Source organism: Contarinia nasturtii, unplaced genomic scaffold (genome assembly GCF_009176525.2).
Source record: "Contarinia nasturtii isolate CC-2019 unplaced genomic scaffold, AAFC_CNas_1.1 Cnas_scaffold_695, whole genome shotgun sequence".
NCBI classification, from domain to species: domain Eukaryota; kingdom Metazoa; phylum Arthropoda; class Insecta; order Diptera; family Cecidomyiidae; genus Contarinia; species Contarinia nasturtii.
This window is the reverse complement of record NW_022198046.1, coordinates 4,649,686-4,675,518: the sequence shown is the minus strand read 5'-3', so window position 1 is coordinate 4,675,518 and position 25,833 is coordinate 4,649,686. Positions and strand designations below refer to the sequence as shown.

Genomic DNA, 25,833 nt, shown 5'->3' with positions numbered 1-25,833 from the left:
TTGAAATATCATGCAATTTACAGTGTTGATACCCCGGAACCGTTAGACGGGCACACGACACACAAATTCATTTCAAACCATTAATATTTTGCGCCGCAATTCGTTATGCATGGCATGTGTAAGTGTGTGTGTGAGTGAGTGTTTATACGTGCTCTATTCAAAATGCATCTCATTTGGTGGCCGTTTTTGAAAGGGAGAAATGTAAAAACCAGCATCGAATTTATTATAATTTGTTTGAATGTATATAATTGTATGAGTGCGCGCGTGCTATATTAAGTGCAGTATGCGTGGCGGGTATGTAAAAAAGGGGTCTGTGAATACATCTCAATAGGTTGAGGGTAACATTGAAACAGATTATACACACAGTTCGAACCACATATTGTCTTTTTCACTCATTTGCGATGGATTTTTTTTTGTTGTTGTTGCCGTCTGTTTGCTACAGTGTTTCCATCGAAAATCATCATTCACAAAGTCGAAGATGCATGTCAAATGGACGTTAAAATGTATACCAATAAATATTAGAGTGGATTAAATGAAACTCCTCTTCTAATATCTATTGTATATTGAAAATACACCCTTCTTATGCAACGTTTTATTTAGTGCAAAATCAAAAAGTCTATACATTCAAATCGTGTGCTTCACACATAAGTATTATAGGCGTCAGTGTGCCTTTTGTGTGTGCGGGAAACGGTGCTAAGGGCTTTGACAGATTGACATTTTGAATGTCTCAATAAATGTTATGAATTATTGAATATATATCAAACTTAAGTAGAAGTAATCGAATAAGAGGGTTTTTGCCGATTCAATTATTGAAAAAATTGGTCATATTGGCCATTCTGAAGACTTATCTGCGATTAACGAAGTGCAACTAAAACCGCTTGCAATTATTTTTGAACATTAAAATGGATTTGGCGTTTTCATTCGCATATATTTGTATTTGAGATGAACATTGCCTTGCACAACAAAACGCATGAGCATCTCCACTCGTAAAATTGTCTCGACTCAATGTCTTTCCATATGTTTGTATCGCCAGAATCTTTCGACTGGTTTTTGTCTTTGCACAAATTTCATTGTGGCTCATTCACAATGATTCACTCACAAATACAATGATATACATTTTACCACCCTAACACCGACACACGCACACCGACTGTGTGTACTCGATAGCCGACAACCAACAGCTGTGTCTACATGCGCAACAACATACGAATCACATACAAACATTGTGAATTGTATACGTCGAAGGGGTGCTTCGTATTTACACCATCCACGTCCATGGATTCGTTCGGTCTATGGTAATGATAGAGCAAAAGAAACGGTCGTACAAAATCGGTCTCGATACAGTTCTTCACCCGTATCCGTATAAATCTGCGCTGTTTTACATTGCGCTAGTTAGTACTGTTCGCGACTTGCATCCGATAACACCGCTAAAGCGCTCAATTCGTTAGCCGATTGAAAGCGATTTTCAAAAAATTGATTGAACACCGATAACATAAAAAATATTGCCACTTGATAGAAACATTGGCTAAACATTGTGTGAAAATCAAAATTGAAATTGCTGGAAAAAAATTCAATACAATAAAATAAACAATTGAAAAGATTAAATGCAATTTTGATCATTTTTTTGCAAATAAATCGGTTTTGTTGAAATATTTTTGGCTGAACATTTTTCCAACTGCTTTTCGGCATTGTAGTTTGGATAAATTTTTTTGTCTCTAGATCAGAAAGTGCACCAAATGTAAATGCAAAGTTTTGAATTTCTATGAAAAAAAAATTAAATTGCCCCAAAATCATTTTCGAATTTTATGATTTCTGGGAATGAAAAAAAAAGAAAACGTTTTGTGTAGTGCTTGTTTTTTGAATATTAAGATAAAATTTGCAGTTTTTTGCAAAGCAAAACCGAAATAAAGATAGGGAAAAAACAAACGATTCGGCATTATATGAAAAGAGGAAAATCGTTGTGTAAAACAAATAAGCGGATATATTCATAGCAAGTAACAGCCGAATTGTTTCAATCAATAATGCATAAGTTTTTTTATGCAAATTAAATCGAACACATTTTTAATTGATTTAATCATTAAATTTATGTTGAGCGTGAAATATTCTCTTTTTTCATGCATTTGCATTTTTTTTTTTCAACACGATCGGTCATTTTATGCGTTATCATGCACACATTGAAATCGATACGACCGTTTCACAGATAAATTCATCAGAGGGCAATTTGTTGTTTCGTCCGCTTATTTTTCTCTCGTTAATTTTCGATATAATTGAAGAATATCGGAAAAATCCTTGCCATTATTAATTATCTCGTGCCAATTTTACGATGCTTATTAAATTCAATGAATGTTTGTTCATATTTTCATAAATTGAATAAATAATCATTTTTCATCAAATGCCGAACGTTGTTATTCTCGTACTTTTCTGTGAAAAAATAAAATAAAAAAAGTATTTTTTTATTTTATTCTCTTCAGTTTACATGAAAAACATCTACAAAAACATTTTTTCTGCTTTGAATACTTGAAGTTGGGGAAACATTTTTTGTTGAAGCGAATGCCTTGAGAGGATTTTATTGAATTGACAATTAAAATCCCTTGAAATACAAAAAAAAATCGACGAAAATCAAATACTTGAGGAAGTCTCTCGGATTACAAACGAGATTGGATACCTGAACCGATTTTGTCAATTAATTTTTTTTCTCTGCGTTGTAAAAAGAAAATAAGGGCTCTTCGAGAGGACATTCCAATTCCGATAGCGACGAAAATTAATTTTTGATGTGAACGCAAAAATGATGAAAAAGTTTTTCTTCGATGAGTGAGGTATTTTTTTTGGTTTTTGACGTCAAGTTTTTGAACAAAATTTAAATAAAAAAAAAAATTGTGCGTGTGAAGTAATCCGAAGAAAAAATCAATCCCGAAAAATAAAGTGCATCAAATAGTGCGAGAAGGAGGATTGAAAGATAACACACACCGAAAAAAAAAATTAAGCAAAAAAACTATAAACGTGTCAAAAACACAATCACAATTTTAAAAAATCGGAACTCGTGCTATGGTTTATCAAACATTTGGAATCGAATTTTAGCCATGGCGCACCGCAACAAGTCTAGGTGAGTCTCATATTTTTTTTCGTTCAACACACTTTTATTCAAATTAACTTGTGACATTGAGTTTGATTCAATCTATGTGGGATGCGTTGCATATAAATTGGCAAATGCACGTTTTTTCCCTAAAACAAGTAACGAAATCAAAAATGTGAAATTTCATAAAATTGAATGCGGCTAGAAAGTGACAAAAAAATATTTCCCGAAAAAAATGCATTTTATGCAAAAAAAAAGAATGTAATATAAAAATGATCAAACTCGATACATTTTTATTGATATCATTTTTTCTCTGCGGTTGTGGTAGAAAGTGTGTCGCTTATTTTTTCTGTGAATCTATGCCAACTATAAGATAATGGATGAAAATGAGGAAAGCCACAAACCGCAATAAAAACTTACACCATATACATAGCAGACATAATAAAAACGCCATTTAAACATATAATTATCGAAGTGAATAAAACGCTGCCGTTCTGATACAACGAAATTCATCGAAATCCAATATCTACAAGCGCACACACACTCACTCACATCTATATATATAAAATATAAAATCAGCTCCGATAAAAACCGATTCCATTGAGAGTATTGGCATTGGATTTTCCATTCGTGTCAAAACAACACACACTTTACCGATTCGAATGTCATTTACTCAATTGGATTTATCGTGTGAGATACCATTTTTATTAGTTTCGTTTTTCTCCCTCAATGAAATTTGTGGATTTTACTAGTCTCACTGCCATTTATTCATATATGCTCGTTCGTTCACATTCTCGCCTCGCGAATTGCATTCAAACATATTTTCTCGATTTTTTTTTTGTTTTGAAACCAATCGATAGCATGTTCCGATGTTATTTAGGAGAACCACAAGTGGAAAGCTTCAATTGGTGAACAAACGCGTTGTTAGTGTTTGTGCAATTTTCATTTAATTCGAAGCAAACCACGAACCAATTCGAATCAGTACAGAGAGTGAGCGTAGATAGAAAAAAAAATCATTGTATTAAATCAATGTGATGCTCTTTTTCACGGATTTTTTCTATCTGTGTTCAATTGCGAGTGGTGGTAGTTTTTCAGCGTGCACACTTTGCCAAAGCTAAAGCAATAAAACCGTTTTATTTGCAATAAATATTGAAAAGTGGAGTAAATAAAATAATCCCATTGACTAAACACTCACACTGACGGAATTTAATAATGATGCGCGGAAGAAGAGAAAAAATCATTCGCAATGAATAATACCGTGCAAATGATTTGTGTGTACAGCAGCAGTAGATATTTAAAAAAAAACGTAAATAATGCAACGTCGAAAGAGAGAGGGCAGACGAGAGAAGATAAACTTAAAACTTGAAATACAATCGGCACTAAACCAACAAACGGCAAGCCAAAGAACAAACTATGAAACGGACCTGAATGAAGCATATACACACACAGCGCGAGAATTGGGAGTGAGAAAAACCAAAGGCGAAAAAAACTACTGTACACACGCGAAAAAGAGACGCAAGCAATCAATCTTTCCAACATCCAATTTCATTCCAATTACGATTCTACTGTGAGAAAATTAAAACGATTTATTCGTGTTGAAAAAGTTTTCGGTGGAAATTTTTCCGAGCAATCGTTTGTACATGTACACATATACACACACACATACGGTCGATGCAACAGCAGCCGCTGGTTATACCACTGCTTATACCGATTTTCTTTTTGAGAATGGTTATTCATGTCTCGAGATTTATCTTCAGTGTTAACTTTTTCATTGGTTGCGTTTTTTTTTGTTCTATTTTGTTGCCTTCTTCGTCTCGTCTCGTCTTTTGTTCATTATTTTTATTTGCTATCCCCGTTTGTTCACTTGTGTGATTCACTTGCGAGTTCCGGAGAATGTTCTGCCACGATATTTCTCGATGTACATTTTTTCCCGTGTTGCTGTTTCTTTTAATCTCAATAGTTTTTTTTTGCATTCTTGCTCAAAAAACACTTGTTCCATTCGACGTTTGAATTGCGTTTTCCGGGGTTTCCATTTCATTTTACCGTCAAATTAAAAAATACGAAAAAATATTTAATTTCGTTTAACTTGTTTCTTCATTGGATCAGTGTCTCGCTGTCACTGTCAACGGTTTCATTGTCTGAATTGGTTAAATGATCGAACGAAAATAATATCGAATGCAAATATAAATAAATTACTCTTTAAAAAAACTCGTGTCGATATTCCAATTTCGTAGAGACGAAAAAGTGTTGTGTTTGTATTTGGTTTGCAATTTCAAGTAAAACACAAGTGAACTCAATTACCAGTACAGAATTTAATTTCGTTTGGCAACGTTCGCAATTGCCAACAAGACATTGGCTAAAGAGTGAAATGAAATGGAGAAAAAGAGAGAAAGAGAGCAAAAAAAACCATCAAGTGCAAAGTACATTCAATATTTCTCTGTTTTTTTGAGTCTCTGTTTAATTCCAATTAAAATGAAAATCGAGGAAATTCAATTCCTTGGCGGTCTCGACTGTGGTTACCATTACATTGCATCACATTTCGTTTTTCAAACCTCAATTTAAATGTGAAAACACTGCACACTTGTGCTCTATTCTTTTTTCTTCGGTGTCTCATCTGCACTTATTTTGCTATTTCGTTAAGCGTTTTCACTGATACGATTTTCTGTTCCATTCTATGCTAGTTCGACTTCGAACATGTTCGTGAAAGCACCGCTTCAAATTAAATCAGAATTTTACGGATTTTTCGTGAAAATTCTCTGTTTTTTTGAAATTCGAATTTAATTATCAAATTTGCAAGGCAATATAGTTCAATTTTCGTTGGAGCCACAACAAAGTGATTTTACTTGTTAAATTTCTTCTTTTTTCTTGTTCAGCATACATCTAAATTATTCAATGGTAATTTTCTCGATCTGAGTCCACAAAATATTAAAGTTTCAAATAACACATGACTCAACAGAGCCATTTGAATGACGATAAAAATACTTTTGATTGGCACATTCGAACAATTAATGCTTACAGTTTATTCCAATCAATGGGAAATCACTTAAAACCATTTAATTTTTGGTCTATTTTCAGACAAACTTGGAAAAATCTAAATTACCGGACTAACTATTGTTCGATTTAATGAATATTGAATGAGAATTTATTTGAGCGACGAATTTTAGAGTAAAGTTCGATTTTTCCGCGTATTATTATTAGAATCATCTGATTGACAGATTAAAACAAGTTTTGAATCAGCCATTTTTTTATTCTCAAAATTGGGGTTGTTTCAAACTTAATAGTATTAGAGTTTCTGTTGTATAAATACACTTATGAATGCTAAAGTGGCCAAAATATCAATAGTACATTTTCATGTGCTTGCCAATTAAAGTCAATTTGTGACATTCGATTTTGTAAAATTATTCAAGATATTTTCGCATAAGCAATGTAAAACACAGTCCAATGCGAGACTAGGGGAGAGAAACCAATGCTAGTTTTTCTAGTTTATAGCTAATTTACTAGTTTATTGCTTGAATAATCTAATAATGCTATAATATTCCTTTATGAAATTGCTAGTTTTTTAGTTTTTTGTTCTGTCAAATGACAATCAAATGATTGTACTGACACAATGAAGTATTTTGACGTTTTGTTGTTCAGACATATTTTTATGTGTTTTGAATAAATATACACTTATAATAGTGAAAATTAGTTTGATTATTCTTTTTTAACACAAAATCGTGCATAAAGTACTTGTTTCTTTCAATAGTCGACTTGTAAAATTGATTTAGTCAGCAAATCATGGCACAATATCAAAATGGCGGATCAAAAAATTTTTGCTAATTTTTCTAGTTTTAGCTAGTTTTCATCTAATTTTCCTAGTTTTTACTTGAAATATAAAAAACTAAGAAGCTAATGGTTTCCGTCCCCTAGATGCGAGACAAGTAAATTTATATCCAACAAATTATTAGTTATTCCATTTTTATTGGACGAATTTTGGAACGAACATAGCGCAGAACATAAATCCAAAAAAAAATGTTCGTTCTCGAACAATATTAAATTTCGCATAGAAATAAAATATAAAAATTTAAATAAAATGACCGTAAAATGAAAACTTGTGTCAATCATTGGAAAATAAGTTTGATGAAAAAAGACTTCTGCAAATTGACGCTGTGTTCTTACAACATAATCCGATTCGAAGTGGTCAACTCATAAGTAACACTATAGTGTTGATTATAAAAACTTAAAAGTTTCAAGTAATTTTCGTATGATTATGCACAAATGCTTTGTAACGTTTTCGAGAAAAATTTTGAGAACTTAGCAGTAATACCTCGCATTATCTTATGGCCAAAAATTAATAAAGTTCAATCGACCGATTGCAATAAAGTTGTTATTTGTGTGAATTTATCAATTTAACCATCCAACATAGTGTTTAAAATGCAAAGCATCAGCTTTTGAAACGGTGGATTAAAATCGATAAAACATTTTTCACTGCAGTCTAGAGCAATATTGAAAATTTTCGAGAGTAGAAAAACATACGGAGCGTGTACGCTCCATGCCATATATAATCATTTTCATGAAAATTTACACACCCAAACGAGAGATAAAATAGAAGCTACGTGACATCAACTTCTTGCGATGATGTGACTAGATTTAGGTTTACGATTTTGGATATAAAAGTATAGCAACTTGAATATCAATAATCATCTTTTACGATAAATATCGTTTCGGTCCATTGATTTTTGATCGTAGAATGGAGTGGGGGACCATGTGCTTGGATATTAAATTATAATTCACACTTTTGAAAACAATCGATTCGGTGTCAATAATTGTTCAAGCAGATGATATGAATATAAATTTGTCGAAGTTCAGTTCAATTGAAACGCATTATGAAATTGTTACCGCTGAAAAGCTTGACATTTCAATGAATCGCTGAAATTATTTGCAAAGCAAATGAAATGAATACTGTAAATATTTCAAGATTCAATATACTTTAAGACACAAAGAAACATACATGTGTGTCGAAAAATCATAAACCAAATCAAATAAAAACGTGTAAAATGTAAATAATACAAGCGGAAATATTTTGTATTTTTTTCATGTATCATGCGAAGCGTTTGGAAATGACGACGGAAACAAGAGCGGAAGATGTTCCAAAATTTCAATGTACGCACGGCTCAGATTGTGTGTGTGTATTATTTCAATAACAATTTGTATACTTTATTTCTTACTTATTTATTGTTGTTTGTGAATGTTATGGAAAATGAAACGCTTTTCGCGACTAACCGAACACATTCGACTCCGTATTATTATACAAAAAGATTCGAAAAAAAAAATTATTAATGGTTTTTTTTCTCTCTTCGTTGTTTCCAACGATTTGTTTGGTTCATTCAATTCGCATGCAGTATGAATGTGAAATGGAGAAAAAACAGAGAGATCGAAGTGAACAAACGAAAGGATGAGAGTAAAAACCCCGAACAAATAATATTCAATGCTGCTGTTGCTGAAGCTTACGAATGATATAAACATGGAGCGCACACAGCACACATATACTCACTTTGCGTATATAAATTCTAATATTGTGTGGAAATTTATTGCGTTATGCACCCTTGTTTTGTACTTCCCTTTGTATTATAGATTGAATCAGATTCTCTTGATGTTGTTGTGTGTATGTGTGTTTTTTTCTTGTCTCTTTTGTTTTCTGGTCGCCTTTTCTCTATCTATCTATGTTTCCATTTCTGCCTGTTACTTTGTCTTACATTCCGCAGTTCTGTTCAATTTATTTACGGCCAAATTCACATGTCTTTTTCATCGTCACTCTCATTCAATGCTTTAACAATATTGTATGTGGCTTATTGTCTGGCGCATGAATTTGTATTTTTTTTTCTCTTCATTCGTTCCCTCTGTATCTTCAGTGGCGCATCGGTTTTTTCTTCTTCAAATAAATGTAGGCGACGACTCGCATGTAGCCATGCAATATGTAAACGATGTTTAGAAAGGTACAGCGTGCTATGTGTCACCTTTGCTCTTGCCTGTATGTACCAATCATTTATTCCATTTCGGTTGTGACAATGGAAAACAACGCGGATATATCACCAAAACTCGGAGGATAAAATTGGTTCGACTTTATTTCTCTTCTTCCTGCGCCCCTCTCTTGTCTTTTGCCACACTTTTTGGCATTTCGCTTCCTTTCATTCGAAGTATCAGCAATTCGCATACACACATATTTGAAGACAATGACTTTGTTGTAAATAAATATTGCGGCTGCTTCACTGTCAATCTATTTTCTCATTTTTTTAAAAGAAGAAAAAAAACGTCTCGCATTTTCAGCGACTTGTGCGTGTTCCGTTTGGAACAGCATATGAATTTGTTCTTGTGTATTCGATCCGATTTTATTTGCATTTATGGGATTTTTTGTCATCACATACCATATCTCTCTCTCTCTCTATCTCGCTCTAGTACTATATGAGTAAACAAAAAGAATACGACGATCTGCTTCGTATTTGTTTTTCTACTTGTTCGTTCGAATTGCGTGTCAATATAATACAGGATGAATGTGATTGAACTTGAGTATGCTACAAAGCGTACGCGTCTACTTTGTGGCAAAAAAATGAGAATGATTTGATAGAATCTATTCGAAGCACCGCAAAAGAAATCCAATGGCGGAATGAGAAAAAAATAAATTAGGAAAAAATTGATCGAGTGCAAATAAAAAATCTCTTGGCTTTTAGAATGATTTGAGGAGATTGAAATCGAAGTAAACGAAGGATAAAGGAAAAAAAGAAGAGCGGAATACATTTAATATTAACCGATGTTGAATCGTGGATATTTTAATGATATGAAAAATACCCGAGCATTTACATTTCAGCATTTTTATCATTCAATTGGCACCCGATAAAATGAAATTTCCTTTTACTTCACCGCTTGTATGTGACATTGAGTGTGTGCGTACAGCAAACGCCGGATGCTCTTGTTTAATTCATTATTTCACCTTGCTTTTCTACGATGTTCCTTTCGTCATTTTTTCGGCATCAATTTCATTTCTGGCGCAATTCTCGTTTTTAGATTCCATTTTATAGCAGTCATTCAATTTACGAAACGAATAATCATCTCCCCGTTCCAACAATTTTCTTTTTCACGACTCATAATAATCATCATCATCGTCGTCGTTCAATCGATACGTATAACACACACACACACCGGAACGGTTGACGACACAAAGTTTCGCTGTTGCGATATTGTTAAGCGCGTACATCCACTGCAAATGAATGAACGAGCCAAAATGATTGAAACTTAGTGCGAACATAAAAGGTATCGATAACTCAAACGATTTCTCGATATAGCGAGAGGAAGAGGAAAACAGGCACGCAAAGGTGATTGCACAACAGTTTCGTCGTTTTCATGCAATTAAAATAGTATGATTACAAGGACGTTTCGATTGAGGGGTATAATTGAACTTTTGACATATTTGGGCCTTACTTTTTAAGCAAAAATCAATAGCTTTAAACCAATACGAGAAAATTGAAGTTCTCATTTTCAATGTTTACATTCTTACGTTGCTCTTTCGCATTTCGCTCTGCAGCTTTTTAGCTTTGCCTGCTAAACGAAATCGATTAAACTGCGCAACTCGATGTTGCCTTTGATTTATTTCCAATACGTTTGTAAATCGACGTGAATACAAAGTATTTTACGCCAAAATGTTCGATCAGTTGAAAAATACAGCAGCATAGCAGTGCATAAGTTCAATCGGCGTAATATATGAGACCCGTGTTCAGCGAACGATCCAAAAAGGGAATGAGAGTGAGTGAGAGTGAGTGAGAGAAAGCGATAGAGGTCAAAAGTTTTGAGGCTCAGTCCAAAAACGAACAAATGTATTCAAAGATTAAATTCTTTGCTACAATTGCTTATTAACAAGTCACGAACATACACTGAGCACATGACCCAGGCCGAATTTCCGTTTCATTTGAACACCATATACCTCCTGAATACATTGCACAATAAGAATCTCTCGCGTGCGCTCTCTCTCTCTCATTCACTCAACAACTGGTAGAGTCGTAACCAAAAGTTGAAATGAAATCGTTGCATGGATTATAGCATGGATCAATGTGGCAGCATACTATATAGTTTCAAACAAAACGGAAGCCCTTGTCATTCCAATTATTATAGCCACTTGCCATTTCGTCATGAAATAAAGGCACGTACAATTTCGCCGAACGAGGAGAATGAAAATATGGAACCAAATGCACCACGTTCAATGCCGGCTGCCAAACTGTTTTTGTGGGTGTGTGTGTCTGTAAAAAAGAGTAAGCGGAATAAATACTAAACAGTTGTCCATCAAGAACAATGTTGGCATTTGGTAGTAAAGTCGTTCATTTTTACGGTTGAGGCTAAAGCAATTACACATTTTGACTTGATGCCAAAATTAAAAATCATAAATCTCAATGAAAGTGTGTGAGAGGGAGAGAGAATGGTGAAGTTGTCGCTACCGCTGTTGCTGTTGCTGCGTGCACTTTGTGCTCAAGATACGGTGCGGTTGAGTGAAAAATGGTTACTCCATGCTCAATGACACAAAGCATCGCATCGCACTGAAATGCAAGTTTCGTACAGGGAATGTAGTGGATTTAGCAATAAAATCGACAAAGAGCCTTGCGGAAAAGTACTTAATTTCAAACTGAGAAAATGAGAAATGTACGAACGAATTTCGATGAATTATTATTATTATCATTGCATAAAAACATACATACATTTCAAAGCACGTGCCCGTTCATGAATCTAAATCGGCTTGAGAGAGCGAGAGAGAGGGAAAGAGAGAAAAAATGTTTCATGCGTAATAAAAGCTTGGAACGTTCGTGAAGGTGAAATATGTGACTTTACAATATATCGTAAAATTCATTGTATTAACTTAAATATATTCGGTCCGAATGATGATCGTCATGTGAATGATGAAGCTCACTTAAACGCTAAATGCGACAAACGCTTGTGCACCGTTTATTGATTGTATAGATTTTATGTGATTAGTAATCGGCGTTCACCTTCATTGTAATTTATTTGCAGACAAAAGTCACAATAAGATAATCTAATTAAAATTCTCGTCTTTTTCTTCGACAATCTATTCAGACAATGTGAACCATTTTGCTGCTGTTTCCGTTTGTATTGCTTCCATCGTTTCTCTCTCTAACTCACAAACACAAACACTTTGTACACAATGTCACGCGTATTTTGTATTGATAAGCATAAAGTTTTTCTTTCCTCGTTTTTCCAGTTGTCTCAAGATAAATTCAAAGTTGAAAATGTAATTTGGAATTTTGTAATGGATATTCGGAGTTGAGTTGCTTACGTGTGTGGGGATAAATTTTGTAACAGCTGTGAGCGATGTACAGTACATATTATAAAAAAGGAAAACAATACCAAAATGACAAAGTAGATAAAACGAAGAATGGCAAAATAAACAGTGGCAAAAGCTGGAACAATGGGCACGTGCATTATGTTCGCTTTGTGTCTGTTTCGATAAACTTTTCGATTGTCTCGATCTCTGTGTGTGTGTGTGCATTTGAATCTAGATGGCATAACACAGACGCCGATTATCGATTTATATGAAATTGAGAGAATCAACACCACAATATTTTGGAATTTTAAAGCTCCTCATTCCCATATTCTTTTTCATCATCACACTACCATTTATACTAGCACATTCCAAATAAAACACTAATAAATTATCAACTATTGTGAAGTTTATGGGCTTATTCGCATGCGATTTGGCGTGTGCTCGTTATCTGCACATCACACGTATACAAAATTGTATGGTTCGCGTGCGCGCGTACAGCACACACACACATGCCCCATCGGCAACATTTCACTGTAGAATACAAATTACCGTTTGTATGTAAACAAATATTATAATAGAAATAATAAAGTTCAAATTGAATTTTTGGGTGACGGTGGTGGCGATTTTATGTGGTTCACGCATTAAAACAGGGTGCTACGAATTGTTTTTTAAGAAAAATTATGCACAATTTGATAAACCATACCCACTAGAAAGTACAAAAAAATTGGTACACGCAATGCGAATCACCCTATTTATATACAGGGAAACAGTCGTAACGAAGCATATTTTCGAATAAACAAAGTATAAGATTTATGCTTATTTGCACAACACAATTTGTAAACAATTCGTTCGTTCGCTCGTTCGCCCTTCCTCCCATGAAACTTCTAAATGTTATTATCCGCCGACAATGAAATATCACTTGAAAATTTTGGCGTGCTTTTGTTTTCATGACTCGTAAAATTTTCACTCTCTCTCTTTATCTAACTTTAGTAACACACTCATTCGAAATAGAGGCCGTTTCAAGCGCATTATTTAAAAATGTATCCAAAATGATAATAAATATTCGACGAACAGCCTTCGATTACACTGTGCCGTATTTGTTGTTTACGTTTACTTCATTTTCCAAATAGCGCATACACAATACAAACTGTGTGCAAATGATGGAAAAGTTTGCACATGAAAAACAATGAGTAATTTTTGTTTGTCGACAATGTAAAGTATACAACATTGAATGTGTTAGATGCAGTGACAAAATCGCAACATTGGACTGCATAGAAATGATCTGGTTAAGTGAAAATGAAAAATTGAATCAAAACTTTTCTCCATACGTGCACAAAAATGAAGAGAATCCAATGAAGTTTCACATGTTTTTTCAGCTTCTTATTTTGCTCAATTTAAATTGTCTCAACTTAAAAATCAATCAAATCTTTACGCTTTTTCTGGCACTTTCTGGTTCGGTGTGAAAAATTTCGCGTCCGAATTCGTTGCGAGCGAAAAAGTTTGGGCAGGACAAAAGGAAGAGAAAGAAAGAGAAAGAAAGAGAGAAAGAGAGAGGGAGAGGTAGAGAGAGAGAGAGAGAAAGAGAATTCAAACATACAGTTTCGTCACAAATCCATTGCATTTGCATTCCTTTATCCACTCATATTTTATTATTTTGCTTGATTCTTTTCAATTTCAATTAGATTCTTCGTTTATACTTTAAATTAGCAAAACTTCAACATTTCACATTTTATACACGGAAGCATACTTAAGATTGTTATAACTTTTGTATGCGCGCAAGCAAGGAAGAAGAGAGCAAGGGGCTCTAGAGAGCTGATTCGAAGCATTTCGGAAAGATGAAAAAAACGGACAAAGTTTTTGAAACACTGAAACAAATGAGACAGATATAGTAAGATAGAGAATGAGAACGCTCGCGAATATGAATGAGAGAAAGAAAATGAGCAAATTTAATGCAGGTTTTTGGAAGGTTTGTTCAGAACAAGAACTGAAATTCATTAAAATAAACAGAAAAAAGTGCAACGCACAAGAAATAAACAGTAAAAAGAGCGAACTTTTTTTTAGTTTAATCCGTGAATCCGTGTTGGCCGTACGAACAACAGAATAAGCCAAAGAACATTCAAAACTGTTTTCATAGACAATTTATACATGTGAATTGTGTATACACTAAAGAGAGAGAGATAGATAGAAATGGAAAAGTTGAGAAATTTAGCTCGCATAACCAATGAAAACCAAAATAAAATATATATCTATGTATATATATGGTTTTGCACATTGAGTTTGGCAACAAACATAAAATTCAAGCATATATGTATAGATATGCTGACGTGCATGTGCAAGCGGAGCAAAATCAAGACGAAGATAGAAAGAAAAGTCGAATTATACCACCGATTGGGAGAGCCACAGCATTTCGCGCAAATAAGTTTTAATTAAAATTTAATAGGGAGTTCAAATGACGAAAAAGATGAAGAAGCAAAAGAGCAGGAAGCAACGCGTTGTTAGTACAACGTTGATGTTGATGGTGTTTGCGCCAAAAATTATTATTATTATATCGACGAAGAACAGGAAGATTGCCAGAAGGAAAGTTTCTACTGTTATTTAACATTCCATTTTTCCTTTTTTTCTCCTTTCGCTCGCTCCATTCCTCTCTCATCTCATCTCATTTCATTTCTGTTGTCTTCGATGTACTTGCGCTCACTTGCTCCCACCGATAGCCGAACATTTTGCAACCGAAAGCATCTTGTTCTCTTCTCTACTTCAACAACAATGCGAGAGATGATGTGCTTGTGCGACCAATATTTTTCGGCGAAAGCATCTCAAGGGTCGGTTTTCTCTAATTACTCTTATTATGAACATTTCTTTTCATTTTTGTTTGCTATTTCTTTGGAAAATTTCCCAACTTTTCCCGAACGTAAAACAATGCAAATTGGTTCGTTCGTTCTTACGCTCTCATAATGAGTAAATTGAAAGTGAGTGTGCGCGAAGATAATAATTTAACATCAAGAAATTCAACAAGAAAAATATCCACATAATTATGTTCGCAATTCGAGGCACAACTGTTTTTAATTTACAGATGCGAGCGCAATGGAGCAGAAAAAAAGAATTTACACACAGTTAGACAACTTCTTACTGACCTAAACTTCGCCTTTTCCCTGTGCATGTCTTCTTCTCATTTTGGTTTTCAACGCTTAAGCATTTTTCTAGCGGAAACGTTTCTGTCTCTGAATTTAAATTTCTTCTTGAGCATTTCGGATCGTGGATGTTGAAACATGATAAAATTGAAAGACGACCGAATTCAAGCGATAAGGATTATACACAAATTTCAAAAACATTAGCTTCTGTGGTGGTTGCTGTTGCTTTTGGTGGCTTTAGCCAAAAAGTGAATTTATTTTAACGTCAATTCTCAAAAGTGATAAGTTACAAGAAATAAGCCGTTCGTTACGAATAATTTTCGAAATGATTTATGCCGTCAATGTACATCTGAAATAAATGCGAGCAAAAGAACTTTATCTCGATCCATTTGGTTTTGTCCAGTGGCTAAAATTATCAATATCAAATGATATTGAGATTGTGGCTATAGAATACAGCAAAGACCACAACGACAACAAACATAATTAATGAATCTCCGCTCCCTTTTTCCCTTCGCTCGCTTCTCCAAACGAATGTGCGGCATCATCGTCTGCACCAAAATGAAACCAAAGAAGAAGAAAAAAAAATGTACGATACGAAGAGATACGGCAAAACTTTTCATCTAATTTGTGTAATGCGTCTTTAAAAGTGAGATGAAATGATTATTTGGAAGACTGTTGAATGGCATTTGCTGCTCTTTCTATTCATGCAGCAGCGCGTACGACGTCTTCCAGCTGCTGTTGCTGTCTTATGAAGCGTAAGTGAAAATGTATTTGTTGAAACTGAAAATGTGTGGGGGATGACGAAGGGCCAACCAACATAGCAAAAAAAAAAATTGACGAAGACGAAGAAATTGAAGCAGAAAAAAAAAATCGGCAGATTGAATCTCACAGATTTTGTTTTTCTTTGTCGATTAAATGCTCTCAAAACATGAGTGAACAAGAGTGTGAGGTGAATGAAGAAGATTGTTTGGTGTAGATTAATCAATAAAAGTGAATCAACGCAAACATAATATATAAGGCCATCTATTTAACGCTTCGAAAGCTTATGGCGTGTTATGCTGGCGCGTTATGTATATTTTCTATTTGCTGATTTTGTGCATTTACGCATTATATGGTTGCCATTTTGGACGATGTGCCTTTTGATGCTGTTAATTCAAGTAAAACCACCCTTGTCGCTTTTCTTTGGCGAAAACATTTACAAATTCACACACACACAGCATACACTCACTCGCAGTCACTCACGCATAGACAAAACAAGGCGAATGTCAAATTTGACCGAATTTCGCATTTTGACATAAAACATCCATTCAAAACAACCACCCAAACACACGCCATGATGCAGATAATCTCAATGCTAATGGTCTGATGTCTTCGTCTCGCTCTCTCCCATATACAAACAAACAATTCCTCGTAGAAAGTAAACAGCATGCAAGTCAAATTCAAGAGATTTTCTGTGGTAAAATGAAATTGATAACCCAAAACATCTTAGCAAACATAAGATGATCATTTGCCTTTGATTACATTTCACTGTCGGTTTGGCTTGCCTTTCATTCCATCTCTTCCAAATGTTTTCTTCGTCTTCTCTTCGTTGGAGTACCAGTAGATGGTAAAAGAGGGATCGAGAGTGGATTGAATGCTGCAATAATGACGATGGAGAAAAAACAGTTCTCGGAAAATCATCGTTTGAAACAATATTAACAGAGAAATGGTGAGTGCTTTGGCAATGGCATTTGTCATTAGGCATAATGAAAGAGAATTTCTGTTTTCGACCAATGGCACATTTGTTCATGCTCACCGAGAGAAATATTACATGATTTTGTTACAATGTAAGTACAATAACAAAAGCACACCTTAAACTTTGATGAGCACTGGCTCTGAATTCCACTCCATGCATTAATGACACAAAACTTAATTCGTACATTGTACCAAATCTTGGCATATATACATATATTTGTTAATTCAGTACGGATCTCTCATGGTTTTACACTTAGTCCAATTGTTGTTAGTGTGTTTCATTAATGTTCACGGAACATTGTTCACTTCAAAGTTGGAAATTGTAATGCGCGCCGCGCTCACACAAACATTGAACATTTCCTTAAGCCAACGGATTATGTAATATTTGAGCCGTCCGTCATAAAAAGATATTCATCGTTTAAAATTTCTGCAATTCGCCTGCTGTTCTTAAAGATTGTAATACTTTTAATGGAAAAGATTTTTCATTCATTTTATGTTTAAATTTTTATAGTCATCCATAAAAAAAATATCTGCTGTCGTAGTTGTAATCATAAAAAAATCATATCATGGCAAAAATATTTCGCATCGACATCAAGTCGACTCAAAGCCTCGATCGATCATGAACAGAAGATAATTTTTATTCAAGAAATGCACAATGAAGCCACTTCAGCGCATTTCAAACATATTAAATTCTCTTGCATTGTCAGCCAATTTGTAGCGATTAGGCATCGTATCGAAGATAGAGAGAGAAACGGGGTACTGGATTTCAAAAAAAAAGAAAGATATTTTTATCTCTTATCATTTGCATAATAATCTACAGTTGAACATTTGAAAGAACTTTTCTTCTTCTTTGTTCTTGGTTTTGAATGAATTGGCAAAATCAAAGTAGACAAAAGGGACGAAGCGAATATTGAATGAGCTTTTCAGTGATGCTACCAAGAATAATAGTCATTGTCAAACTCGTATTTTAAGCCATTAATCAGTGATACATTCGAATTCTCCAGTGCTTTGCCGGTACATGTATATATAATTCATTGAATTTTTGACGGTGACAAAAGCCATTCGAGCCCATTCGAGCCACATATATTTCCGATTCGTTTCAACATCAATGTTGATTACATTCGATTCCCGGTTGCCGTGATGCTGACGGTGTTATTTTTATCACAAAATGTCACATTCTCAATGTTATGCACGCAGGATGACTTTAGCGTCTATAAACAGTCTCTCATACCTATACTCTTACGCACACACGTACTCCCACAGTCACAAATACATCGAATGACATACACAACACAAGTTCAACAAAATGCCAACATAAAACAAAGTGAACAAGAGAGAGAGTTAGCATATGAGAGAGCAGAGAGCAGGGTGGTAATGCGCTCGGTGGTTGTATCATGCTGAGAGAAACCAATTTACATAATTCGAAGAAAAACAAAATTATATCGTATTGTGTTGGTGCTGCTACTGCTGCACGCCAAAACAAAAACCAGGCGAACGAACCATAAAATAACAATGAAAAGAACAAAAAGAGAAGAATAAAAAAGTAAACGTAAACGGTACAAAAACACACGCCGAATACTCTCGCTTGTCAAGGGAAGAGAAAGAGAGGGAAAGAGAGAATTTCACGATACACACAGTGAAAAAAAACACAAGAAGAAACAAAACGAAATGTATTTCAAACAAAACACACCGATTGCTCAGTGGTGCACAACCAAATCGTTGTAGTATGCTGTTTAGTATCCATTCGACATTTGTGCTCAACGCTGGCAAATGGCAAAGAACACAAAATACTTCACTCACAAGAGAATTTTCAGCTGTATAATTTGTGTCAATTTCAAAACAATTTCGGTGATGGGGTGTTTATGGTATTTTATGTGCTGTATATATTTGTTCGTGTTTTCTGTGACATTAGACGCGTCCATTTGTTTCTCCTCTACCTTTTTGGTTTATGTTCTGGAGGTCTTTAGTCGCGTGCGCGAATGCGCTCGGTCTGATCGCTTAAAGTGTGCCGATCGAGTATAAATGCTTTTTTGTAAACAATTGATTTAAAACCAGAACCAGTTCATTTACACTCGATTCAACTTTTTTTTTTCTCTGGCTGTATTCCCGTGTTCATCGAATGCAAACGTTTCATTGCGTATGTGTATCAATTAGTTTGATTCCGAATATATCCTACGAATTAAATTAACTGGCGCGCATAAAGTTAATTAAACTGGAATTGAATTCGAAGTTTTGGCATGATGAAGGTTTCAAACGAAATGACAAAAAAAGAACAATGTTATTTTATCTAATCTAGAATCGGAGAATTTGAATCAAGATTAGTGTCATTGTCAGTGGAATTCGTAACAATTTACATTCTTGTTACAATCATTGATAAATGCATCTTTTGACAAAATTACAATCGCAAATTGTCGTGGTTTATTTAATCAAATTAAAAATAAATACCATTTCTCTCTGTCACTTTGTTGTTGAATCACGTGTGTGTGTGTGTGTGCTCAAAATAGATTAAAATTGCAAATTTCTTTTTGTTCGTCCCTCAATGCTGGTACAATGTTGTTAAATTCGATTACGCATATACGCATAACAAATTCTTGTGAGAGGCGAGAAAGAGCGTTATCAGTGAGGTGTGCATTTTTTCTGCTTCAATTAAGTTCAATTAACATGTGTTGATTCCACGCTCTTTGACATACTTTATAAATGTGCATTTAATTAATTGGAACCATTGAACGATATATGCACAGCTAAAATTATGGGAAATGGTTTTCCCAAATTGATGTTGTTTGGCGGTGTGATGTGTATTCATTTGTGCTCATTTGACCGGATACAAGTTTTCGTGTGATGCGTTCATTTCATTTGCAGGTGTAAATATATGCTGAATATTGTATCATTTGCTTGAGTGTCAGAGATACACAATCGATTTCCGTGCAATGCCAGCCCAATCATGCTGATATACTCTATTGAGCGGCGAAAAAAACGTTTCATTTAAATTAATTACACATACATAATATATGACCTTAATTATGTTTTATACGCGTATATAAATTAGTCGATGTTCAACATCACCGCAAACACGAGATTCATTTCAATCTATTGATTTCTAGTGCACAGAACACACGTTATTCGTGCACGTCAAAATCAAATGAGAGAGAGGGAGACGTGGACGAAGAAAGAAGGGGGGAGAGAAAGACTTCAACGAAAAATATCAGCGTTTCAACAACATTTTGGTTAAAATCGGTAATGAGTTTTCACAATTATGCTTGTATAATGTATAATTATGCAAGTTCGGATTGTGCTTCGAATGCAGCTCGTTTCGACTGGATTAATTCGGATTGTATACCATATATTTGATCATCAGCATCGACCGAGATGTGTAAACTCATCAGCATAAAGTTAGAGACTGACAAATCAAATAGAGCAAGTTGCATGTTGATGAGGAAGTTATTTTAACTTTGCCCGTATTATATGCATGTGCGAGAAATCTCGTTCGCATAATTTATCCGAGTAGTGGTAGTCTTTTCAGTCGATGCAATTTCAGCTAGTATCCATCCGTTATATTTCAATGCTACTTTGAATATGTATGTGTGTCTGTGTGTTGTTTGCAATTGCAATTCCGTCCATCGCACATTCAAAGTTGCACGTGATTCAAAATTCTGTATGCGAATACATTTGAAATGGATGATATTAAAATTAGATGCTGAACACGTTTCATGTTCCGTTTCATTTAATAGCCTCGAGCGATTTTTGTGTGTTTTCTTTCTCAATGTTATGATAACGTAAATGATAGCACACCGGCAAGTGCTTCTTCAACATTGATGATGGCATTCCGAATTTACTCTCCCGATCCGATTTCATATTTCGTACGATAATAAGCATTTGAAATCATGAATAAATCGAATTTAATGCAATAACGCGTTTCTTATACGATTTGACTAAAGCAAACGAATTAGGGACACATACACCGAACGCATTCATTTCAAACAAACCAGAGGGAATTTCATTCAGCACTCAAAATCTATTTGTACAAAAACAAAAAGCCGACAAAAATCTTGCATAAATATTTTATTATTCTCTTTCATTCGTTCTTTCTCTCGTCTTATTTGTGCATATAATGGAAGTAAACCGAAGAAAAAATGTTATCATTATTTCCTTTTTAATTTTTGTCTCTATGAAATATACACGTTCAAATGCTATAATACTATTGAGCACACATTAGATTCACATTGAATCGAAATAACGATAACCGCTCATAAAAAAAAACCCGAAACCGAACTTTACTTGCGCGCAGCACAAAGTTTTCCGGCACAAAGCTTACATTAACTCGAAGCGAAATCTGCTTGAAATACTTCCATTCATAATATTTGATTAAATGACTGCCAAATATGTTTGAAACTCTCCATCTCTGCTTTCATCTGTTGGTTGTCGCTTTTTCTGTGCGACTTCTTTTCACTCGCTGCTATCTTTGATTCGTAATCAATACGAGAAGAAAGGAGATATTACATTCCAGTCACAAGTTCGAGATTGTGTAAAAGAATTTCAACGAAGAACGGGAGGAAGTTTTTGGTTCCGCTTTCTTTTTTCTTCAAATGTTCATTGATGTATCGATTTGCTTTTGGTTGTTCTGGCTTAACACAAACACTGCTCCTACTCTCATGTATTTCTTTTTGTCGCACATCTTTGGACAAATTTCTTGATTGGATCAAATAAAGCGTAAATTGAAAGTAAAACGAATACACAGAGAGAAAGAGAGTAAACCAATGGACGAATGAAAAGAATCCAAAGACCATGTCGATAAACATAAAGACTGACCAAAGTTTGTGAACGCTCAAAATGGGCAAAGGTATGAAAATTCACCGGTTTTTGTTATTTATACCTAAGTTCTTTTAGATTAGTTGTGCCCATCGTTCAACTGAAAAACAAGACATGGGTGAATATAGTCTTTTGATCAGAACTCATCAACGAAATCAAACGAATGAGATGAAGCATCATGTCTATAGAAAGTCAAAACTTTTGTCTGATTCCAATGCGAAAAAAAAAAACAAATAAATTCTCTTCTTACGCCAAAATACATACACGTATAAATTTGGGTTATGGTTTTTTTTCCTCTTTCATTTCATTTTGTGGTCATTCGCAAAGTGGTGCCATTCGTTTTGAAAATGTACAAAATAAAAGAGAAACACTTTTGGCTTCTTTGCTGCTTTTAAAATATTCAATAGGTATATTTGATTTTCATCACCGATTTCAGGATGAAAAGGAAGTGAGAAAAGCTGTAAGCGCTGAAAAATGCGATTCCAATGAAATTCAAACAGTATGCGCTGTGCGCTATTCAGTTCAGTTGTCGTTTATAAATATTTAAGATTCGATCACGATACGAAAATACCACAAATTTGATGGTTTTCTCTCTCTCTCTCTCCCTTGTTCATGCAGTAGGCAGCCAAATGAATGTATGTGCATGGATTTGCTTTGAGATTTAATGCAACTTTAAGAAGTTCAGTGGATTTTTTGTGGTTAATTCCATTTTAAAAATGAAAGCTTGACCTCACAAAGCGTATAAAAGTGCGTTCGGCAATCTGCCAACACCGACTTATAACCACATAGACTATCATGGCCTTTATTTTCAAAAAAATATACGAAATTTCTTTCAAATGAAAACTGAGCTTTTTCACTTTGCCGTTATTCTTCGTATTCGGTTTCGTTCTTTATTTATTAATGTTAATGATGTTCTCTTGCATCGCTTGCGAGAGTTTAAATTACGCACATACTCGCGTATATGTTGAAAAGAAGAAACTCATTCACTTTTAAAAGGCAAAAAGTCGTTTTCTTTGTTGCGTTCATTCACCATCGGTTTTTCGGCTTTGCTAGTAACGATGCCCGGTCCGATGAGAGTGAAAAAAAAATACGACGGATTTTTTGTTTTCCTTTTATTTGGTTCTTTTTATGTGTGCATGTTTTTACCGATTTGTTTGTACCGGGCCATTCTGTCCACATTTGAAAAGCAATTTATTTTTATTATGAAAAAAAAATCCTTCGGTACCGAATCGTTGAGCCCACACATAACAAACTGTCAGTTGAATGAGGAAAAATGCTAGAGTTTCGCATTTCATCAGCGTTTTCAACCACATCAATTTATATAAAAGAACTTATGAAAATCCAGAAAATGAATTTCGTTCGGGTCATACGTTCGTCGAATTTGTCGGTGTTTCATTATTTTCGCAGATTTTTATTTCAGGCGCTTTCATTGTTTTTGTTTTGATTTTTATTTGGTTTTAGTTTTATAACGTCAGATTTGGTTAACAAAAGCATTTGGAAATGTTCAGTGCGCTTGAGAGAAAAAAAAACAACAAGAAATGATGATTTGAATTTTACACGGTGCGTCCAACAAAACCCACACTCTGACGATAATGTACAGTTTGGCCACTGTGCTTCAGAAAAATGTATGTAAACAAAAAAGAAAAAAATAAGAACCAACAAAAAAAAAAAAACAAGATGAAAAATTCTTCAGCGTTTTCCAGCTACGTGTACTTTATTAATATTTTATGGCGTTTTTGTGTAAATAGAACGTTCGTTATAAAAATTGCAGCATGAAGTGTAATAAATTGTTTTCACATTCATGGCAGATAGGGAAAATTTGTCCGACGCATGAAATGAGAAACGCCGACCAACACCATGCTTGTACGAGTATAATTCGCTTGAGATTCATTCTGGATTTGGTCCGCTTTGTAAACTATTGCTCATCTAATATATTATGCTATTCATTGAAATCAAATCCATTTGCTATAATCGTATTTTACCACATCAAAACGTTCATAAACTGAGAGGCGAACGTGGGTACAGTTTGCATAATTTTTTCTAGCCAATTTGCTCACAAGGATTTCTTTGACCACTGAATGGTTTGAGGTGGGATTTCAGTTAATATAAAAATGGTTTCATGTTAAAACACCGCAAAACCGAGCGAAACAAACCGAAGAGGGAAAAAAAAATTGTGAAATGAAAAATAAAACTTTTGCAATAAACGTATCGCCCTCTGAGCTTTGAATTCGTTCGAGACAGTAGTATATACGGACAACTGTCTCATTTCACAACACGGACGCATCCATTGGCAATGCTTCCGCTTTGTACCGCTGGGCACAACTTTTGCCGCCTATATGAAGAAGATTTCCCTTCGAGACGTCGAATGCTCGACCACGAAATAAATGTTGAAGGCAAATTACATAGCACCAACAACAACAACAACAATAACAACAGGAGCAGTGGAAAAGAAAAAAGAATGCGATGGTTTTAATTTCGCCTTTTTTGTGGCTTTTTCTTTACTCTCAACTGGCTTAATAAAAACTTAACAAATAAAAGTTTTGCGAATCGCGAAACGTTTTCATAATAAAATGAACAGCCAAATATTATTGCTGTTATTAAAAATGTATATACGGGTGCATGGGAGTGCGAATGCGATGGAGAGAGGGAGAACAACTTATCCCAAGCCAAATGAGGTTGCAGTCTTCGTTGTCGATGTGCTACGGCTAAAGTTCCGAATTGTTTTGCTCAATTGTATTTTTTTCCATACATTTGTAATTTTCACCGAGTTTGGTTCGCTTTTTTTCTGGCTCCTTCGTTTCTCTTGAACTTTATGCGTCCAGGTTTCAACCGCAAAGTACCAATATTATCTCGAACGACGGAGAAAAAGTAAGAGAAAAATTAGGCTGTGAACAAGTTTTTATTGCCATCTTTTCAGTTCCTTTTATACAGCGAAGTGATGTCCAGTGTGTAATATCGTATAAGACACACGTTGTAATACTCTGTTACTCTTACACAAGCTCGCACACACACAAGGACATTTATTTGCTATCAAAACCTGAAATTGTGTGTATTTTTGTTGAAATGCATTTTTTTGTTCGACCATTTCATTCAACGAAATGTCCGTAAATTTGCACTTTATTGCTTTTTGTCGCGCATTTTATATTTCCATTGGATTTGCAATGCTCTCGATATAACCTAAGCACTTGGACAAACCAGCTGATGCTCGAAATCGTATAACAGGCAATATTTATATATATATATATTTATGATACGAGGCAAATATCTGTTACAATTATATTCTCTCGTTTCTTTGTACACTTTCCGTGCAATTATATGTGATTTAGCGTGCGCACATTCTGACGCGGCTCATACACGAACAAATCGAACGAACTCGATATGGCGAAAGAACCGACGAACACTGATAAACGTGAATGAAATCGCTATATCGATACGATACGAGCACAAGGGTTCAGTGTAGCGTGTTCTTAAGTGAATATCAACCGATGGAAAAATGATATCCATTTGCGGATGGGGGGAAAGGGCAATGCAAAAGAGCATTTGTGGCAAAAGGTCCGTGATATAGAAATGCAACAAGAACAAGACTGTTTACAGCTCAACGAGCAAATTAACACCGCTTTTATAAGGTTGATTGCACTTTCTACAGATAATTTTCAAGTTCAGTTGAATGAGCCAATACGATATGGTGTCAACAGTCGACCAAATGCAACAACACGAGATTTATTTTATCGGTTCGTAACATACAGAGAGAGAGAGAGAGAGAGAGAGAGAGAGAGAGAGAGAGAGAGAGA

General features: G+C 34.7%; 1 protein-coding gene across 1 annotated transcript in view; it reads left to right on the top strand.

Annotated features, from left to right (window-relative positions):
- The first annotated feature begins 1,422 nt into the window (after positions 1 to 1,422).
- The window catches only part of LOC116340829 (protein O-mannosyl-transferase TMTC2), a 133,575-nt gene continuing 109,164 nt past the window's right edge, over positions 1,423 to 25,833 (top strand). Inside the window, exons 1-2 of the mRNA XM_031767528.1 lie at positions 1,423 to 1,738; positions 2,524 to 3,103. Coding sequence (XP_031623388.1) covers positions 3,081 to 3,103 — 23 coding nt within the window. The 5' untranslated portion in view covers positions 1,423 to 1,738; positions 2,524 to 3,080. The remainder of the gene's footprint in view (positions 1,739 to 2,523; positions 3,104 to 25,833) is intronic.